The following is a 19,812-nucleotide window of genomic DNA, read 5'->3' as shown; positions in this document are numbered from 1 at the left end:
CAAAGATTACTAATACTTCACTGTTCAAAGATTACTAATACTTCACTGCATTGTAGAGCTTTTATTGGAGGAAACTCAATTTTTATTCTGGGAGATCTCTAGGCCTCATCTGGAGTTTGGCAACCATACATCACACATGGCCTCAAGGTGCTACTCAACAAACTGATTCAGATATCACAACAAATTGAAATTCTTATGTTTATTATACTGTGTTAACAAATAAGATCTAAATCTTAGTTTGAAATCCGAGTGTGGTGGCAACCAGAAACCCCCTTAAGTTTGTCAGAATTTATTGGATTTCACAAATAACAGAGGTTTGATTGAGCCACTGTCTATTTTGATTTTTGAATGTAATCACAACTGGATTAATTATAGTTATCCCTATACTGAAGATGGTATGGTGATACTGAGAGAATGACTATCAGTGGATTTCATGTCTAAGTTTAACATTAAACCAAGGGCTTCCAAGTTTTTGAAATTGTGTACTACAGGACAACTTGGAAATTAATTAAGTACTTCTATGCCACAAATTAAGCTCTTTGAAGACTAAGAGGTTAGTAACATTGTTTTAGGCTCTAACTGAAGAGAATAAATACTTAGTACTATGCAATCATTATTTAAACAACTTAGGTGATTCCCTGCATACGCTCTGCACCTTGCATATTTTGGATGATTTTGTCAGTAAAAAAATGATCTCTTATTTCTCAGATGAAGTCTAAAGATTTTGGCCCAGAGGATGAAGAGGAAGAAGATGCAGAGCTTGCACTGTGGTCTTCTGAAATCAAAGTTATTGATCTTGTGAAAGACACTAAAATGAGCTTAGGCTTCAGCATATTGGACTATCAGGTATACTATGTACACACATTATGATTGCATCATTGATCCAAATTTTACTGCATTATGTCAAAACCTCACAAATATTTTGATTAATATTTATAGATTAGCAAGAATCATTTTTTTATTTTTTTAACTGTATTAGGACCACCATGGAGTAAAAAATGTGGAAGGTGAAACAATTAACCAACAATTAACCTTCCCCACCAAGGGAGGGGAAGGTTGTGGAATGGTCAAGCACAGTTGGTGGAAGAGATATGAGAAGGATGCTGACCTGAAGTACTGAAAAGTAAATGAAAGGAAGTAGAAAAAGGCATGACATGGGACTGGGATTTTTTTTGTTAAATCCAGATATCTGTAAAGGAAAATACCAAAATTAAAATAAAGGAGAATACCAAATTTAAAAAATAACAAAGTGTGTTCGTGATGGTCATAATACAGTTTCTTGGCATGTGCCCATACTTAGCTCATTCCCTACCTATTCTGAAGACTTTTGGGTTTTAAAAATCTCAAATTAAATCTCAGTTTGTCCAAATCCAAGTGCCTTGACATTTGTGTTTCCTTAAAGGTAAAGGTATCCCCTGTGCAAGCACCGAGTCATGTCTGACCCTTGGGGTGACGCCCTCTAGCGTTTTCAACACACTAAAGACAATAGCTGGAGTGTGTATGTCTAAACACTAGATCCCTAGAGAGCAAATTCTAAACTGGATTGCATCTTTAGTAATGTGTAACCTTTAGCAATCCTTTTAGGATTGCATCCTTAGTCATTTTTCTTACAAGCTTTTTTTCTTACAAGGAGTCCCATATCTCACAACGTAGCATGTAATAGCCTTTCCAGAAACCAGTAATATGCAGATCTGTTTTTATATTTTTGTATGATCAGAATTAATGGAGGCCTTAATAACACGGTTTTTATTTACTTAAAAATGTAAATGCATTACCATGGTTGGTATGCAGCTAAATTTAAATTATTTGAAATGGGCTATAAGCCATTTAATTTTAGATCTTCCATCACTTTAAGATATTGGTTTGTAAAGTACTGTGTGTCCTTGCTGATCTACTGAGCTTTTTATGGTGCATAGATATTAATGAGATATATTCATTCACAGTAACTGTTTTGACAGGCCATTTGGAAAAAAAGGCTTAAATTAATATACGTGACCAGAATAGCAACAGCTGCGTCAGACCTAGATGACCAGCAGAAAACTATGTTACTGTCCTGTCCCCTAAGCTATAATTGTCCTATACTCCTGTTTCTGAGGATGGGCAAGTGCTTCTTCACTTTACCTGTCCAAACATTCCTGTCTCCTCTACCCATTTCTTGGTGTGCAATGTGGCTTCTTTTTTATTTAACTTGGGCATGCCCATTCCTTTTGCTATTCAGCCTTTTCTTCCTTCTAATGTATCTGTCTTCTCCTTTTCTGAGGCTACATTTGACCCACATTCCTTTCTTCTTGTGCTTATCATTCTTATAGATTTTAGAATGAAAGCTACTTAGAGACAGGAGCCTACTTATTTTTACTTATGAAATTCAGCAAAATATCATGTTTGCTGATGGCAGGTCCCTACACTGAGCTTCTAACAAGGTCAGGGGGGCATCTTGTTTTGCTAGTGAGTTCAGAGAGCTTGGGCTGACCCATCTTTATCAACTGTTAAATTAATTATTATTAGCACACACTTTGCTTGGGGAACTTTTTGTGTTTTCTTTGTTATGTCAGTAGTCTGTTGCTAAGACCATGAGAAGTCAGATTATGTGTTATCTAAAGCAGAACATATAGGCCTCTGTTTTTGACTGAATCCATATATTTACCTCAGTAACTTCCAAATTAGTAACATGCTTTATGTAAGATGCGCTTGAAAATAGTTTGAAAACTTCAAGTGGTACAAAATGTGCCCCATAGGTGTTGACAGATTGTGGCTGCTGGGAAATATAATACCAACAAATGGGGTACCCTCAAAGACTTGGGGAGGGAATCTCAGTTTCCTCCTCCCCATTATGTTTCTTTCCTTTTATTGAGAACTCCTCCTTTCCTGTTTCCTTCTCTACTTTCCACCAACCATCCAATGTACCTTTATCTGCCTCCATCTTCACCTTTCCTTCCTCCCCCGTGACAGGAAACATCTGGCCTTAGTTGCCCAGAGGAAGCCTGGCTGGCCCCAGTTTCATGGATGGGAACCTGCCAAAACTTGCAGGGAGTGCCTTACTTTCCCATATATCCCTTTTCCCACACTACCTTCTGCCAGGCCCCCATATACTCAGTTTTCCCTGTTCCCTTCTCTCTTTCCCACCCTCCAACTTACCTTTATCAGCCTCCCATCTTCATCTTTTCCTCCCCTGTCATCCTTTCCCTGGGAAACTTGGTGTAGTGTTGGCCACCGAACCAATTGTGTAGCAGGAAGCCACAAGTACTTGTGGAGGGCATCTCACTTTCCTTTGCATTCCCATTCCTACATACTTTCTTCTTTTCCGCCTACTGACAGCCTTCATAACTTACTTCTTTTCTCCTTTCCATCCACCAACCAAGCAACCTTTTATCTGCTCCCATTTGCAGCTACATTTACTGTTTATTTACTTCATTTATATACTTCATTAACTTTCTCCACAATGGGGACCTGAAGTGGCTTACATCATGGTCCTCTCCTCCATTTCATCCTCACAACCTTGTAAAGTTAGGCTGAGAGTATGTGACTTGTCACCCTGTGAGCTTCCACAGCTGAATGAGGATTTGAATCTGAGTCTAGCAGATCCCAATCTGCTACATTTGAGTTCAGTAGCACCTTAGAAATTATTACAATGTTACCACAATGTTAGGGTATAAGCTTTTGAGAGCCAGAGTTCCCTTCACCAGGTACTAATCAGAATCTCTAGTCACAGTGGCTTTTGTGGGTTGCCTGCTGTTACCCAGTAGCAAGCAGCCGGTCCTGGGTAAATCATGCAAGTTGTATGATAGCAAGGTTTCTCGTGGTTGCAGCCAGGCCTGGCTATGCTGAGTCCTCTCTTAAAGGCCAAAACAGTCCTGGAGAGGCCTCTGCACCTTCTCCTAGCCTCTTACTGATAAATCAAGGCTTAAAGGCTAACAATACTTTTCTGGTTGTCTAGCCAGGGGGTCCTCAACCCCCGGTCTGCGTCCCGGTACCGAGCCGCGAAGGCCACAGTACTGGGCCGCCGGTGGCCGCGCCTACCTCCCCCCCGCAGCGAGAAGCTTGCCAGGCCGCGAGCGAAGCGGCCGCTTCTCTCACAGCCCGGCTGGCTGCTCGCTGCTCGCTGCTCGCTGAGGGGGGGAAGAGGCAGGCATGGCCGCCGGCACGCCAGCGACGCAAACGCGCATACGTGGAGCTGCCGCATATGCGCGTTTGTGCCCCCTGCTGGCAAAAATGTGCATGTGCGGCAACTTTGCACATATGTGTTAGTACCACCTGGTGGCGAAAACACACATGCGCATTTACGTGCAGCTGCCGCACTTGCGTGGTGCCCGGGCCGCCGGCTCTCCCCCACCCCCGGAGGCGGTCCTCGACCACAAGAAGGTTGGGGACCGCTGGTCTAGCCATTGTCTGAGGACATTTATTTCTAAAAGCTATAGGCACTACTTCTATTATTTAATGGTATACATTTATAAAACATTATATAACGAACTTGGGGCATTTTATGTATATTAAAAGATCTTGTCTTGGCGCTAGTCTCTGGATTTAAGAATGCACGGACTGGGCTATGCTGACAAATCGTTTGATATTAAAAGAACTCCTGCACTTGCCACTCAATGTCCAGCATCAATTTAACATTCTGTCTTTACTGTTTAAAGCTCTGAATGGCCTGGATATCAGTGACAGGAAGTCACATGATTTCACACTACCAAAAGGAGACAGAGTTATGATATCATCAATGTCAGGGCCCAAACTATGGATAAGAGACAGGTTCTGAGGACAGGAAATGCAGGCAAGCACTAGGAGAAAAAAGCCAAGGGGCAGAACCATGGGGAAAACCTCTCCACTGCTGAATTTCCTCACCTCAACAGCTTGTAGTTCCTCATGGCATGACTGCTAGGAGAATCAGGAAGTGTAACCCCTATGTTCTGTCTGCTCATTAACAGTAGTTTTTTCTAAAAGGCAGCAAGTAACAGCCCAGTAGTTAGGGTCTGTGAACCATCTGAAGTTTCCTACCCACTAGTTGTTAAAGTCTAACAGGTGTATATTGTATATTCTAGTATTCAGTTCTATGAGCTACATTCCACTTTGTCCTCTGACATTTATTCTGGCAGAAACTATCAGAGATTACATATAGCCCACTTTATCCTCTATGAAGTTTTATGCCAGAATAAAATCTTGGCAGTCTTTTTCATTTCACAAGACTCCAGTTTTTGGAACTGTTTGCTTGTGAGGTTACCCAAGTTAGTTCTATTGGACAGTTAGGATCTTGTTATTTGCTTTTGCAGTATCCCAGTAATAATATATAAAATAGACTTGTCTGGAGTTCCGAAATTCCACAAGAACTCCTGGAGTTCTCTCCTTGGGGGGGGGGGGGAGGCTGGAGTTTTCCCAGAATCACAGCTGTTCTCCAAGCTACAGAGTTCAGGTCCCCTGGAGTAGACTGTGCAATCATATCCCCAGGGTTGGGTGCTTTGGCATCTGAAGCAGCTGTACCCACCCAAATCAGCCAGCGCTATGGCGCAGGGAAGGAGGGGAGGCGCCGGTGTGCCAGTTGACACACATGCACAGGCACAGAGTTCTGCACCTGCACATGTGCGCCATTTGGTGCACCAGTGCCCACACTTCCCCCCCACCCCCGCCGCCCTGGTTGTTTTGAGTGGGAATGGCCACTTTGGACACTGAAGCGCCCACTGAGCTCCCTCTCCTTCCCTAGTTTTTGTACCCAAGTCTAGAGGGATTTCTTAGATGGAGCTGGCAACCATAGTGTAAAGCAAAATAGAAGTCTGGTACAGGTTAGCTTTCCTCTCTCAAAACTGTTATATCTATGCAGTCAAGAGCAGCTGTGGGCTTGCTTGTATGTTGGAAATATATACTGTATAAATACTTTTATATTGAGAATAAGTACTGTGTGAACTGGTCCTTTCTGTCTGAGGAGTATAGTGAAACTGACAAAATGCACAATCCAGGCCACATGTTTTGCTTCAGAAGCTTACTGGAAAAAAATATATGTTCTTTCCAGCAGCATTTGCAATATATCATTATATATTAAAGTGAGTAAATGGCATCCTTTGTGACTTTTGTATGGCTGATAACTTAATTTAAAAGTTTTATACTGTTTGAGATAATTAATGAGCTCTAATATCTCTTTGCTGTAATTACATAATAAATCACACACACTAAAACTCAGTTTTGGAAAGCAGGACAGAGGTTTATTACTATGAGTACAAAGGCCATATCAGAGGTTTTCTGTATTTCTGGAATTCTCACCCATTCCTCACTTGTCTATCTAGTCAAGTATTCTGTTTCTAAAAATGAACACTACCAGATGCTTTTAGAAAGTGAAGGGAATCCCAAAATGAGTGATTAGTGGATAATTTGCCTTGAGGCTATGTTTTAGATGGGTGACAAAAATGTACAAATATGTTCGTCTGGTACAAATTTTACTTTGCAAACCACAACAATCTCATTGTAGCTTTTGGGTACTTTTGCTGTAAGTTTCAAGGTCTGTAGAAATTTATGTTCTCTCTCTACATTTAATCATTTGTCAGAGACTTCTTCCTATAGATGTATAACATTAATAGGATATGGGATAACTGGAGGTGCTGTGTCCAGGCTCCACAGTGTTCCCTATCTCCTCTGTCTATAGAGGCCCCTTTTCCTACCATGCAACCTTTACTGTATTATTGTTACTGAATATATAATAAATAGTTGTGTGTTCTTTTTCAGCCATGTATGCTTACTGAGTGATATTTAAACTTTGTCCATGGAGGTTTTCTCAGTTATGGAATGAAAGTGAAGGAAATCCAAAATATCTGAAACCTTTGGACAAGATTTAGTCAAAAACTAATTTAATTCTTTTTAGGGCATCATTGCTTTCCTCCAGATACTTCTTAATATACCCTAAACTAAGCCTACTTTGATATTTGCGAACAGGGATTGATATAAAATTGTTTGAGGAACTGGCTTCTGATCATGATGTCCAATGTACATTGATCAAATTGTAGGGGTTCATGGGGAGGTCCAGCTGTTATGCTAAGTTCCTTTTCCCCTGTCCTTCCACTTTGGCTTGCCCCCATCTCTCACCTATCTTTGCTTCTCTCTTCACTCATGAGTGCTTTGCCTTCTTCCACGTGCTCTCCCCACTCTTCCTCTCTCGATGGCTCCTGCTTGCTCAGTGTCCTCCTCTGGTCTTCTCCTTGTCATCCCTTCCACCTTCATAACTCTCCTGCTGTTTCCTGCTCTCTCTCCTCTGTTGGTTCAGTTGTTAGCCCTCCATCTCCCTCTCCCTCTGTTTGACCTCTAAGCCTGCTGGCTTCCCTCCTTTTATCTTCCTCCCTTATTGATGATCCATAAACACACTCTTGTGCTTCCACTGAGGAAGGGCTAACTGGGCAGGTCATGTTTTTCCCTGCCCTTTCTTTTCAGATGGCCTTTTGGAACTGCACAGTGGCTGGGAGGGTTGGCAGGTATCTTCTGCCACTGATCCGGGTCCAGGGACCATCTCTGCATAGCTGTTCCATTAACTCCTGGTTAAGTCTGATTTGGAGCTTGGCATGACTGTTGAACCTGTGTAGTAGTCAAGGCTATATATACTGGTTCTCTCAAGAAATGTTTTTTCATGCCACTTGTAGGTCCTTCCAATGAAATAAATTTTGGGATTTCGTTTAGAGATGGTTGGAATTTGCTCTTCATTGGCAAGCTGGTACAACCTATTACCAGATTAAATAGCATTTGAACATCTGCCACGGATAAAAAGGATGATGTCCCAGGAACACCTATAGTTCAAGTGCTGCTGTTTTGTCACAATTTAAATATGATTTCCGGGAGCACCTGTAGTTGAGCCAAGTAGGATTGCCAAGCTTGACAAAGACTATGTACGTTTTTTGGTCAGTTGCTTTAAAAGTACAGCATGTCTCCTAAACATTTTTATTTATTTAGTACATCAGCTTTTTCTCATAGACAGTTTCTTTGTTGAATAGTAAAGATGGGTAAAATAGTTTGGGGGCAGAGAAGCCAGTAATACGTCAAAAATGCCCCAAAATATTAGGTCTGGGCACCCATTTTGCCCATTCTTTCCCGTTATTTTTTTCTTCTTGGTACAGTTTCTTTCTCTAGATCTTTGCTGACATTTTCTACAACAGAAGGCTTGATTAATGCCAGATGTATAGCAGAGTTTATGAAATTCATTGCAGTAGTTCCCATTGCAGATCAATAAATACCTATGTTTCATTTTCCAGAGTCTGCTTTCTTCAGCTACTAAAACACCCTTCAATGTAACAACTTGAATATATTTATGTGTTTTAGAGTTGTATTAAAGTCACAATGGTAAAATCAGAAGAGGGGTTCATTCTAAGTACCTGTAACCTGCTCCTCGAAAGTTGCTGAAAGCTTAGTAGAGAAGGTTTGACAGCACCCAGTTTTTGTTCCAGTGCAGGCGCCTTCAGTATCTTGAGTTTCCCAGTGACTGACAGTGGTAAGAAACTTCACAGAAACAGCTTTAACCTGATATAGCTCTACAAAATTTGTTTTAGCAAGGTGATTTTCCAAAAAGTGACCTCAGTATGGCCAAAAAGTCACTGTGCTGCCTCAGGATGAGTCTAATGTAGCTTATTCAGTTTATTTGTAGCAGCTGTTCTATGATATTTTTGCAACTACAGAGAGAAGGCAATGAAACCTACATTTGTCAAGACAAACTGAGGTTGCATTGATGTCTGTGGGCCTAACTAGACATTATGGTATTCCTGGGAATGCTGCCTCCTGTTTAGAGCTGATTGCAGGCTATTTAAATATGCTGTCAGGGCCCCAATCCTTACTCACTTAGATTAATCTTAAAAAACAACATTGTTTCCTGTGACACACACAGCAGGCACACACTACCTTCATCTGTAGTCAGTTTGTTACAGGCATGTAATGGGTGGCAAGATAAGTTGTAAAAATAATCTTCTTCAGATAAGTGTTAAAGTCTCTGCACACCTTTGTGCATGGCTTGTTGAAAACTCAGGGTGCTCTGCATATTGCAGAGAGGGATGCTTCTAGTTTGGGGCTATTCTCAAAATGTGATAGATTTACTTCTTTCTGCTTGTTCTTCTTTGATGGACGGAGAACAGAATCAAAATATATCTGGGTACAACTTTCTTGGACCCACCCAAATGTGCACAATTTTAGGCTTGTGCCTTTAGGGAACCTGGGGCATATTTCTAGATCATCCAGTGAAGTTACTTGAAGCTTCTAAAGGTTTTAAGCAAGCATTGAGATGTATAAACACAGATGCTAGTATGTCAGATATCCTAGTGCTGTACTTTGTTTGAAATCAACAAGAAGAGAAGGAGCTTGAAAAGTGACCCTTATGTTTCCATCCTGTGAGTGCTGCTCTTTGGTGGATTTTCTAAACAGAATGAAATTAAAGGATTACCCATATGATTTATTCAAGTCTGTCTTAAATTTGCCACAGTACTTGTACATTCTGGGAGTTCAATCCTGTTTTATTAATTTATCTGTTGGAGAAGTTATTAAACTTTGTAGCTAGTTGATTAATTGACTTCAGGACAGCCAGAAGACTTCAGGACAGCCATTTCGGGGTTAGAATAAAAATTACTATTTGCTTGGCCACATTCATCCAGGATTTCTTTTTCTCTCACCCCCCCCCCCCCCCAGCATGCCTAATAGCTGGTCAGAGTGAGCACAACATGCATTGTTTGCCAGCCATTCCTGTTACATTTGGCAGTAGTCTTGTGGCAGTACTGTGATTATAAGAAACTTTTATAGCAGTTAGGGTGGCTTCTCCACACTTCATATCAGCAACTGGAAGTTGCTGTGCACAGCAGTTGCTGTGGCAGTGATGGATTGGGGTGGGGGGAATTCTTACTTGGGCATATCCCAGAGAGATTAGGTGTGTTAGTGTGCTGCAGCCAAAATAATGTTTTAAAGACTATTGGATTTATTGCAGCATAAATTTCTGTGAAACAGAGACCAGTTCGTCAGAAACATGCCTCTTCTTGGGATGCTTAAAAATGTATACTCTGCTTCTTCAAATACCTTATTCAGCAATCTGAGAAGAAATTAATAAAACAGAGGCCATAAAAATAACTAAAAAGACATAAGTCGTCAGATGGCTTGTCATCTAAAGCAGTGGTCCCCAACCCCCGGTCCGGGGATCAGTTGGTACCAGGCAGCAGCTCCTCCTCGTCCTCCTCCCTGGCTGCAGCCTTGGGGGCTGCCCTGCCACTCTGCCGCTGGCTCACCTTTGGTGCTCTCCAGCAGCCACCATGGCTGGGGCTCCCCCTCGGTGTGGCACTGCGCAGCTGCTGCTGGCAGCGCCCCCCAGTGGGCAGTGGGAAGTCAGGGGCACTAGCAGGAAAGCAAGTAGAGCAGGGGCTTAGGCAGCGGTGTCAATTCCTCGGTAAAAGACTACCCCCCCCAGGGCCTCAGCAAAATTGTCAAGCATTGACCGGTCCCTGGTGATAAAAAGGTTGGGGACCACTGATCTAAATGACAGACGAGTAAACATCAAGGTAACCACAAGAAGATTCCAAAGGTTAAGCAAAAAACCCTCTTGAGTCACCAACCTCCTTACTTTTGCTGACATGTGCAAAGGTTGTAGGGTTCAAGAAAAGGATCTTAACTGTTGAGCTGGGTAGTATGGGAGGAGGCAGTCTTTCAAGTTTGCCAGCCCCAAGTCCATTAATATTTTAACGTTAAGAACAAGCATTTTGACATGTTTCCTGAATCAAATAAATCAGACTGTATCCAGCCTCCTATAGTAGCCTGGCTATCACATTTTGTTCCAATTGAAGTTTCCAGTCAGTTTTCTAAGACAGCCCCATGTTATAGTAATCTAATGTAGATTAGATTAAAGCATGGATTACCCATGGCCAAATGATATTTCTTGAGGAGCAGCTTTAGCTGGCTATTAGCTAGATTTAATTTAACACAATACATGCCATGGAGAAAACCGGAGACTCCATCAGTAGGCCAAGATTCATCACTATCCCCAAACTGTGAACTCATTTCTTCAGGTGAAGTGCAACCCCATCCAGGTCAGGTTAATTCCTTCCTCCTTGGGTAGCTTTGTCAGCCTCAAGCTTCCACCAACATTAACTGCATTACTCTTAGTAAAGTCTGCAGTGTCCCACCCATAGGACCCATGTGATCATCATTCACAGAATCATACAGGCCATCTAGTCCAACCTCCTGCTCAATGCAGGATCAAACCAAAGCATCCTAAAGCATCCAAGAAAAGTGTGTATCCAACATTTGCTTGAAGACTGCCAGTGAGGACAGTCATTTCCTTACCAATTTGCAGAACATGTTCACTTGCAGTGTCTGAAGGTATAACATTTTACTTTAAAAATACTGACTTTGGAGAAGAAGTACAAAATAGAGTTGGAGAGCCAAAGAAGAAGAAGAGCTGTTTTTTTTTTAATTTGCTGTTCATTACCCGAAGGAATTCCAAAGCAGTTTACAAATACCACCCCTGTAGACGTAGGTGGTTCAACTCTAGTTGACTCTCCTCTCGCATAGTCTTCTAAGCTAATTCTCCTAATTTAAGTGGAAACTGGTTATTTTGGGTAACAATGCCTTTGCAAAATGAATTACATTAATTTCGACATCTGAATCTGAACTCTAATATATTTCTCTTGGCTCTGTTACACAACATGTGACATATTCATGCTAGCAGAATAGTTTGATGGTAATTTAAGAGTACAGACAACTGACTCTAAAATGTATTTGTTTTGGAATCAGTTAGCTGTTTTGGGGTGTATTTACATACATTAATTTTTTGTGACAAATGTGTCACATTTCTTCTGAGAGTTGATTTGTCTGAATAAAGAACTCATAAAGTTAATCTGAGAGCAAATGGTGAAGCTTCTGCTGCATTTTCATATGTGGGCATCTAAAAACAAAATACTGTGCCTGTTCACAGTAAAGCCATAGTTGTGGAACAGTTAGATACAGAAAACTGTTCTGTGTCTATGCAGGCAGGCATCCTAATGTGATGACTGGACAAAATATCAGAGACTGCTATTGGTCTCTTAGTGCCCTCTGTTGGCCAATACAGAAATCTCACAACCTTTGAATCTGATAAATCTATCCTTCATTGTTATGGTTCTTTTGTAGTTAATCGGTACTGGTATATTGTGTAAAAATTTTCATCAGTTAACAAAATAAGCTGAAACACACAGGAAAACATGCATGGGAGTGCCGCGCATGCACAGCATGCGCGGCCAGGCAATTGCCCTCTCTACTGCCGCCGGTCCACAGCCTGAAGAAGGTTGCGGACCACTGGTATAGAGAATCACTTCCGGCATCCAAAGTTATAAAGTAATTATTAAAAAAAGGGTTATAAGCATATTTTTACCACAGCACCAAACTGGGTGTGGGATTCCAAAAGAATTGGGTAAAGTCAGTCTTCTGTTCCTCTCTTTATACCTGCCCAAACAGAAGTTAAAACACAGGACAGGCTCCTTAGCTTAAGATGTTACAATCTTGAAGCTTCCTTCAGTTCTCCAAGTGACTGCATGGCTAGTGGCAACCTATCTAGACTTCAGTTCCAAGATGTGTGTCCTGATGGACCCAGCACAAAAGAGAGCTCTTCCTTTCTGCAAGGTGTTTTTATGACTTAACGGTTAGGGAAACCCCCTGCAGATGTTTTTATTATATCTGTTTCTCCATCCCCCACACAGCCAAACTGGAACAAAGAGCCACTTTCTGGAAATATAGAGGAATTTCTTCCTTGAGATTATACTAGGAGGCTGTCTAAAGTTCTCCAAAGTTCTGCCTCCACCTTGGAGAAGGGGGACTTGGCCATCCAATTGTCTTTAGCTGGACCTACTAGCACTTCTTAAGAGATAGCCGAGTTGAGCCTGGAAAGCCTTTGAATGACTTCCTCTTCCCTTCCTAGTCTCTGTATGCAGAGCTGGCCTCTCTTTGCTATGGTGCACAGGCCCTGAAAACTTTAATTTTTTATCTTGATGTTATTACTTGATGTTTGTCATCTTGGACATTCTATATGGATGGAAAGGCAGGATACAAATCATTATCATTAAAATAAAATAAAGCCCATTTTCACAATTATTGGTCTTGATACAGAAGGAAAATCAAGTTGTCTCCAAAAAATTTAAACTAAGTTGGCCAGAATGGCGAAGCTTACAAGCCTAATGAGCAATTGCTCTGCATATGAATTCCATGAACTCTGGAACTATTATATTGATTATCTAGGTAGTTAATGAGTGTATTAGAAGATGGCAAGGCATATTGCATTGTAATCTATGTTTTATGTATTCTTATTTTCTCTTTTCCCTGTTCTATGCAAAGTTCACTAAAAGCTGGTTTACTAGCACCTTAAAAAATTAAAACTAAACTTACTGTGATGAAGGTACTGATCAGGTACGGGCACTGCTTGTTCCTCTGGGCGCTAGTCATCCATCTTGAACAGGGTTGCCAACTTCCAGGTAGGACTTGGTGATTTCCTGGAATTACAAAAGCTTTCCAGAGGTTAGTTCCCTTTGAGAAAATGGTTGCTTTGAAAGGTGGACTCTATGACATTATAACCTGCTGAAGTCCTTTTTGCCCCAAGCCCTGCCCTCCTTAGGCTCCACCCCAAAATCTCAAGGAATTTTCCAAGTGAGATTTGGTAACTCTAGTCTTGAGTTTCCTCAGAGCATTAGAATTTCAAAAGCTCTGAACTTTATATCTGTCAACCAGAAAATGAAATACTTATTAGTATTTTTCCCTAGTAAGTTATGTTGCTATTCATGTTACAATTTCTCTGTACAGAAATGAGAACTGATTTATCTTCTTATTATGTAGTTTCTCTTCACTTTCTGCACAAGAGCTCCCTCTGGTTGAAAATGGCAGTGTCATTATAACCTGTGTTAGTCACTCATTTGTTTGGGAGAAGATCAGAAACTTCGGTCTCTGGTGAAGCAGCCTAGTGCTTCAGTCTGTAGCCAGTGGTGCTCTTGCATATGCCAGGCTTTCATAACCACAGACAATTGCCTCAAACTGGCTTCTGTGAATGAATAATGGGTGTGAGAAGCTCAAGCAAAAAAACCTTTTATCCATTGGTAGTTATAGAGGTGTGTTTCTGATATAATACACAATGGTTTTCTGCTGTGAATGAACCTGAGAGATACCTGGGATTGTTTGGCTCCCTGTTTCTCCCATCATATTCATGCAATAAGGTAATTGTTTTCTGTTCATGGTAGATGATGCTTCATTTATATGTCTGCAGAGATGAATTGTGGCTTGTGCTTGCTTTTAAATTAGAATTAAACCAGAAACTACTAGTTATTGGATAGAGTTTTTGAGCCATGTCTTGCCACAAATAACGAATTCCCTTGCTCCATCTGATGAGAGGAGGGTGTAAGTCTCTAGACTTACAAAATTTGAATCCAATAACACCTTTAAGACCAACAAAGATTTATTCAAGGAGTGAGCTCTCATTCGTCTGAGGACAAATGAATGCACTTGAAATCACATACCTTGAATAAATCTTTGGCCTTAAAGGTGCTATTGGACTTAAGTTTTGTTGTGCTACTTCAGACCAACGTGTCTAACCACTCGAATCAGCCCCTAGACTGGTTCATGTAGCATCAAATAGTGGTTTGACATATTTGAATCAAGTATAAAAATCTAATAAATAAATATTTGTTGTAATTGCTTTTTAGGGTTTCTTTCTTTCATTTTTTGAAAGGCTAATGCTTATTTTTTTGTGCCACTTACAGGATCCCTTAGATCCAACACAGACAGCAATTGTGATCAGCTCTCTGGTGCCAAATGGAGTGGCTGAGCGTGGGGGTGAACTTTTCCCTGGTGATCGTCTAGTCTTTGTAAATGAAAAAAGTTTGCACAGTACCACTCTTCCGGAGGCTGTAGAAGTGCTGAAATCTGCACCTCCAGGGAATGTTCGTCTTGGAATCTGTAAACCTTTGCTGGTGAGGGCTGTAATTTTGTGTTACACCTTAAATTTTCCCAGTTCAGTAAAACCAGTGCTTAATTTAAATGGAATTTGTTATGGGTGCCAAGTGGAGCTGGCTGCAGACATAGTACCTGGGTTCTTTGGTAAGTTCCCCTCTTCTCGGATATCCAAAGTTGCTATAACTGGAAGATAGCACGGGTACTGAATTCCAAGTTCCTATCCCATTTAGTGGTTCTGCAAGTAGCTTCCTGTACAATTTCAAAGTATAGTATTTAAAAACCAAATGGCAACAATATAAACATGAGAACACAGCAGAACCCAATCATAGTGGCTGTAGACAGCAGCAAAAATCACTCAAAGGCTTCACAAAGCAGGAAAAGCATCCATCAAGTAACATACATAGCTAAGCCTGTTGGGCCTATTCATGGAATGAGAGGCAAAAAGGTGCTACTACAGAGAAGGCTCTGTTGCAAAAGTGCTCCTCCCCATCCTTGCATTCATAACCAAGAACATTTTTTCTTCGGGCAAGATTGGTTGACATTGGTTGATAAAAAGAGATTTTTATCCATAACATACAGCTACTTTCTTAAACCATCTGAATTGGTATATTGAATTGTAAATGTTGCAAACATTTCTGCTGTAGGGGATCTTGGTGGTACTTATTCTTGTGGTCAGCGGTAACATCGGCTAATCTGTTCAAGACTTGAATGAACTGGAAGAACATTGATTACTAGACAGAAGATCTGTTAGAAGATGTTGGACTAGATGTTTTTCAGGCACCTTTCAGTTCTGTGGCTCGAATGCTAGGGGGCAGTTGGTACAACAGTAGTTCCTCTGATGGAGCAGCATTTCCATTTTCAGTGAAGGAGCTGCCAATTTTTGCCAATATTCTGTCTCCTTCTGCAGGCTTCTACTTGGCCCCATGCTCTCCCTGGACTGTCCACTGACCTGCAGGAACAGAATTGGGGGAGGGGGAACACACAGAAAACTGCAGTGGGAGGGGGGAGACGGGAAAGTTGCCTTTCTGAAGCACATCTTGTTTGTTCTTCAAGGTATCATTACTTATAGATGATGAGAAAACAAGATGCTAAAACATATCTTATATTAGGGTTATTGTATTGTGGGTGCAGCAAAAGAATACAGGCTTCTGTGCTTGAACTATACAACTGTTTATTGACTGTAATGCTGCCTACAAAGCGCAAGCACAAATACTTTATAAAGAAAATTAATATTTATTGCCAAGTATGAGGTGATGTCACAGTGTCTTCAGATCATTCTTGCAATCTGTCTCTGCTCATTGTAAATCGAACAGTGAAATTTCAACATGATGTAACATGGGATGGATAGGATAAAGAGGAATTATCCATATTTCTGAATAAGAATATGAATGTTGTTGGGGTGTTGCTGATGTAAAACTTTTTAAAATTATTTGATCATGAAAAAGCAGAATAAATATTTTATTCTGACCATGACTACACCCAATATATCTTTAGCAATGATAAATTACTGGGTGTGGCTAGATCACTGACTGAACCCCCATGGGTTTAAAGCATAGCATTAGAAAGCAATTAAGAATAGGTTTCTAAATTCTTCTCAGGCTAGTAAAAGTATAGATCATGATGAGACTAAAATGTATCCAGCTTTTTGCTGATTTTATTTACACCATAACTTAAAAGTAAGCCAAAGCAGAGGAAATAAAATCAGTGAGAACATAATTTTTATCTAGCCCATATGTTTCACTTATTGTTTCATTATCTTTCTCTCATTTTATTTCTATGTTCTGCACTATTCTAGTTATGACTTCTATCTCTTTAGTTTACCTTTCTTAATTCCTTTATGGTGGTTTGTTTTTGCAGCTGTGTTCTTTATGAGCCAATTCCTTGCCTATTCTCTTCTGTTTCAAAATTAGGACGTTGGTTTTGTGTTGATGAGTATTTTTGTGTGTGCCTTTTTAAAGGGAGAAAATAGAGAGCATGCAGCTTCTTGTATTATGGATCCAAAGAGTATTTCCAGGAATTCTGCATCTCCAGCACAAATGAATAATACTGAATCATCAATACTCCTTGAAGCTCCAAAGGTATGTAATGATTTTTTTAAAAAAATTCATTCTGTTTAAACTGGGGTGTGTAGTGGTGGGGAGTTTGTGCTTTAGGATGGAAAAGCAAAAGGGTTACTTTTCAAATGTTCTTTTCCTTAAATAATTCTACTTAAATAATTGCAGTGCATGCATTTTTAGGAGCATAAGCTTTGCATGTACAATGCCTTTTGTAAACTGCATGTTTACAGTTGGGGAACAGTAGACCTTGTTTAGAATTTGGGATAACTCATGTAGTATACTTTAAATGAAATTCATCTTGCCCTTGGTCTAAGGTGACCAGATTTTAACATTGGTAAAGTGGGACACCATTGCCCGGGGGGGTTCTTGATTAAAAATTTGGTCTCTATGGAGCAACAAAAATTTTCATAGAATGCATAGGATACAAAAATAGTATTGTTATATATATTTTTTATTTGCAACATAAGTACAATTTGCCAGGTGCCCCCAGATGTCCCTCTAAAAGTGGGACAATATGGTCACCTTAACCTTACCTTGGTCTGAGCTCAGCCCAGTCTATATAGACTGATCTAAAGAGCTGTCAGGTGACATGGAGACGTAGTAGAATCAGACATGATTGCCCTTACTGTTCTTGAAGTTACTCTCAATATTCTACAGACCAAATATCTTGCTTGGGATAAAAGGTACCTGGTTGGATTGATAGAAAAGTTTACAGAAAGAAGGGCAAAATAAATTGTTCCCTGTCTTCTCCTTCCTCAGATAGGATACCTTGTCCTAAAATCCTCTGGGAGAGTTGAGTGAGCCCCACAAATGAAATGCATGGCACAGAAATAGGGATGAATCAGATAAAATAATCTCATTTTCCTTCATCTACTGGCAACTTGTGTCAGCAGAGGAGAGGAGAGGCCATTCTACCTGTCCTTGTTTCAGCACCCTGTACCATTTTGTTCACAAGGATTTCTTGACCCTCCAAGAGGATTTTCAGAGAAGAAAAACAGCAGCTTGGGGAAGGAGGGAGGAAATCAGCTCCTCTTCCATCGATGAACATTATCACTGAATCTAGCCCAATGTATACACTTATGAGCATGTATTCTTGAGAGTAGCCAGTTTTTAAAGTGGAGAAAACAATTATTGGGCATGAAAAGTTTTTATTACCTGCCCTATAAACATAACAGCATTTGCTGACACATGTTTTTATTACTCTGAATTCTTTCTTGGATACCCAGCAAAAGATTCTATTGTAGCTTATTCAAAGTTTTACAAGTGAAAATGGGGAGCCTTATTATATATATACTAGAAAATAAGCCCACTGTAATCTAAATACAGCAGGCGCTAGTGGTTAGTCTGGGCCTCCTCCCCGCGCGGCACGGCCTACCTGTAGGTGAGGGTGACCGGAGTCCAAGTGTCTCTGTATGTGGGCAGGGCAGGGGGGCTGGCCCCGCTGCTGCTACCGGGTGCACCAGCCGCGGCGCTGCTACTGGCTGCAATGGTTTCGCCAGCGGCGCGGACGTCTCTGCCGCCACCGACAGCCCCGCCGGCTTCGCCCCAACCGCAGAAGCCTCTGCCAGCTCCACTGCTGGCGCTGCTGGCGGCGGTGGGTTCGCCAGCACCGCGGACGTCTCCGCCACCACCCTGACGGCCCCGCTGCCTTCAGCGGCACTCCGCTGCCACCGCTGGCGGCTCTATCGGCACCCTTCCTCATCCCGGACAGGGCCCTCCGACAGAGCCCTTACAGCTTTATTTTATCCACTCCGTGAGGAGCGGTTAAAGATATATATATATATGCATGTGTGTGTATGTGTGTATATATATATATATGTATGTATGTATGTATGTATGTATATATATATATATATGTATATGTATATGTATGTGTATGTGTATGTGTATGTGTATGTGTATATATATGTATGTGTGTGTATATATATATATATATATATATATATATATATATATATATATATATATATATATATATATATATATATATATATATATATATATATATATATATATATATATATATATATATATATATATATTCTGTTCTCACACCAAGGATCATTTAGTGTAGCGATCCCCAACCTGTGGGCCGCAGACCACATGTGGTCCTTCGACTAATTGGAGGTGGGCCCCGAAGGACGCCTTCTCCCCGCCCCCCGGCCCTTTACTTCATCCCCCCCCCCAGCCCTTTACCACACACTTCATTGTTGTGGCATGTCTGTATCTTATTTTGAAGGGATGTTTAAACATTACCATAGCGATCAGAGAGTGCTAGGGCAGTGGTTGAGAGTAGAGGAGTGAACTACCCCCCCCACCGGGCCTCAATAAAAGGGGTTGAGTGGTCCCCAGCGTTGAGTGGTCTCCGGTGATAAAAAGGTTGGGGTCCACTGATTTAGTGTACTAATGTAATTTGCTCTGCAGTAGCTCAGAGTGCCCTAGCTTCTAAAGCATGGCCTCAGTTCAGACTTGAATGGTCAAGTGCTGTTTGCCATTATGTGAGTGAGTCTGGGGAATCTTTGGGCTCACATGTTACCTGTTCTCTCATCCTCCTCCCTTCCTATAACCGGAGGGCGGCAGCGGCCGCGGACTCTTAATGTTGGCAGCGATGGGAGTCTGGGCTGCCGGGGGCTCCCTGCCCGGTGGCTCCGACTCCCATCGCTGCCAACATTAAGAGTCCGCGGCCGCCGCCACCCTCTGGAGTAGCTGCTGCCCAGCGCCAGCGCCGCCACCCGGCAGACACGCCGCCTGGCTGTGCCGCCAGGCGACTGGCTGACCCCACTCTCTGCTGAACCTACCTCTACTCCTCACACCGGCTGGAACACACGCTTCACCCCCGCCCCCAGCCCGCCGACGA

At 41.4% G+C, this 19,812-nt stretch overlaps 1 protein-coding gene and 1 long non-coding RNA gene across 9 annotated transcripts in view; one reads left to right on the top strand and one right to left on the bottom strand.

The window, feature by feature from the left end:
* Positions 1–19,812, top strand: part of PATJ (PATJ crumbs cell polarity complex component) — a 209,433-nt gene that overhangs the window by 41,881 nt on the left and 147,740 nt on the right. For all 8 annotated transcript variants that reach the window (XM_077333525.1, XM_077333520.1, XM_077333524.1 and 5 more), the window contains exons 17-19: positions 709–846; positions 14,706–14,915; positions 16,857–16,976. In XM_077333525.1, coding sequence (XP_077189640.1) covers positions 709–846; positions 14,706–14,915; positions 16,857–16,976 — 468 coding nt within the window. The remainder of the gene's footprint in view (positions 1–708; positions 847–14,705; positions 14,916–16,856; positions 16,977–19,812) is intronic.
* Positions 13,013–19,812, bottom strand: part of LOC143835601 (uncharacterized) — a 38,483-nt gene continuing 31,683 nt past the window's right edge. Inside the window, exons 4-5 of the long non-coding RNA XR_013230238.1 lie at positions 15,031–15,147; positions 13,013–13,448 (exon numbers count right to left, since the gene is read on the bottom strand). This is a non-coding gene — a long non-coding RNA (uncharacterized LOC143835601). The remainder of the gene's footprint in view (positions 13,449–15,030; positions 15,148–19,812) is intronic.

Source organism: Paroedura picta, chromosome 4 (genome assembly GCF_049243985.1).
Source record: "Paroedura picta isolate Pp20150507F chromosome 4, Ppicta_v3.0, whole genome shotgun sequence".
NCBI classification, from domain to species: Eukaryota; Metazoa; Chordata; class Lepidosauria; order Squamata; family Gekkonidae; genus Paroedura; species Paroedura picta.
Note: the sequence above shows the minus strand (reverse complement) of the source record. Positions and strands in the feature narration are given on the sequence as shown.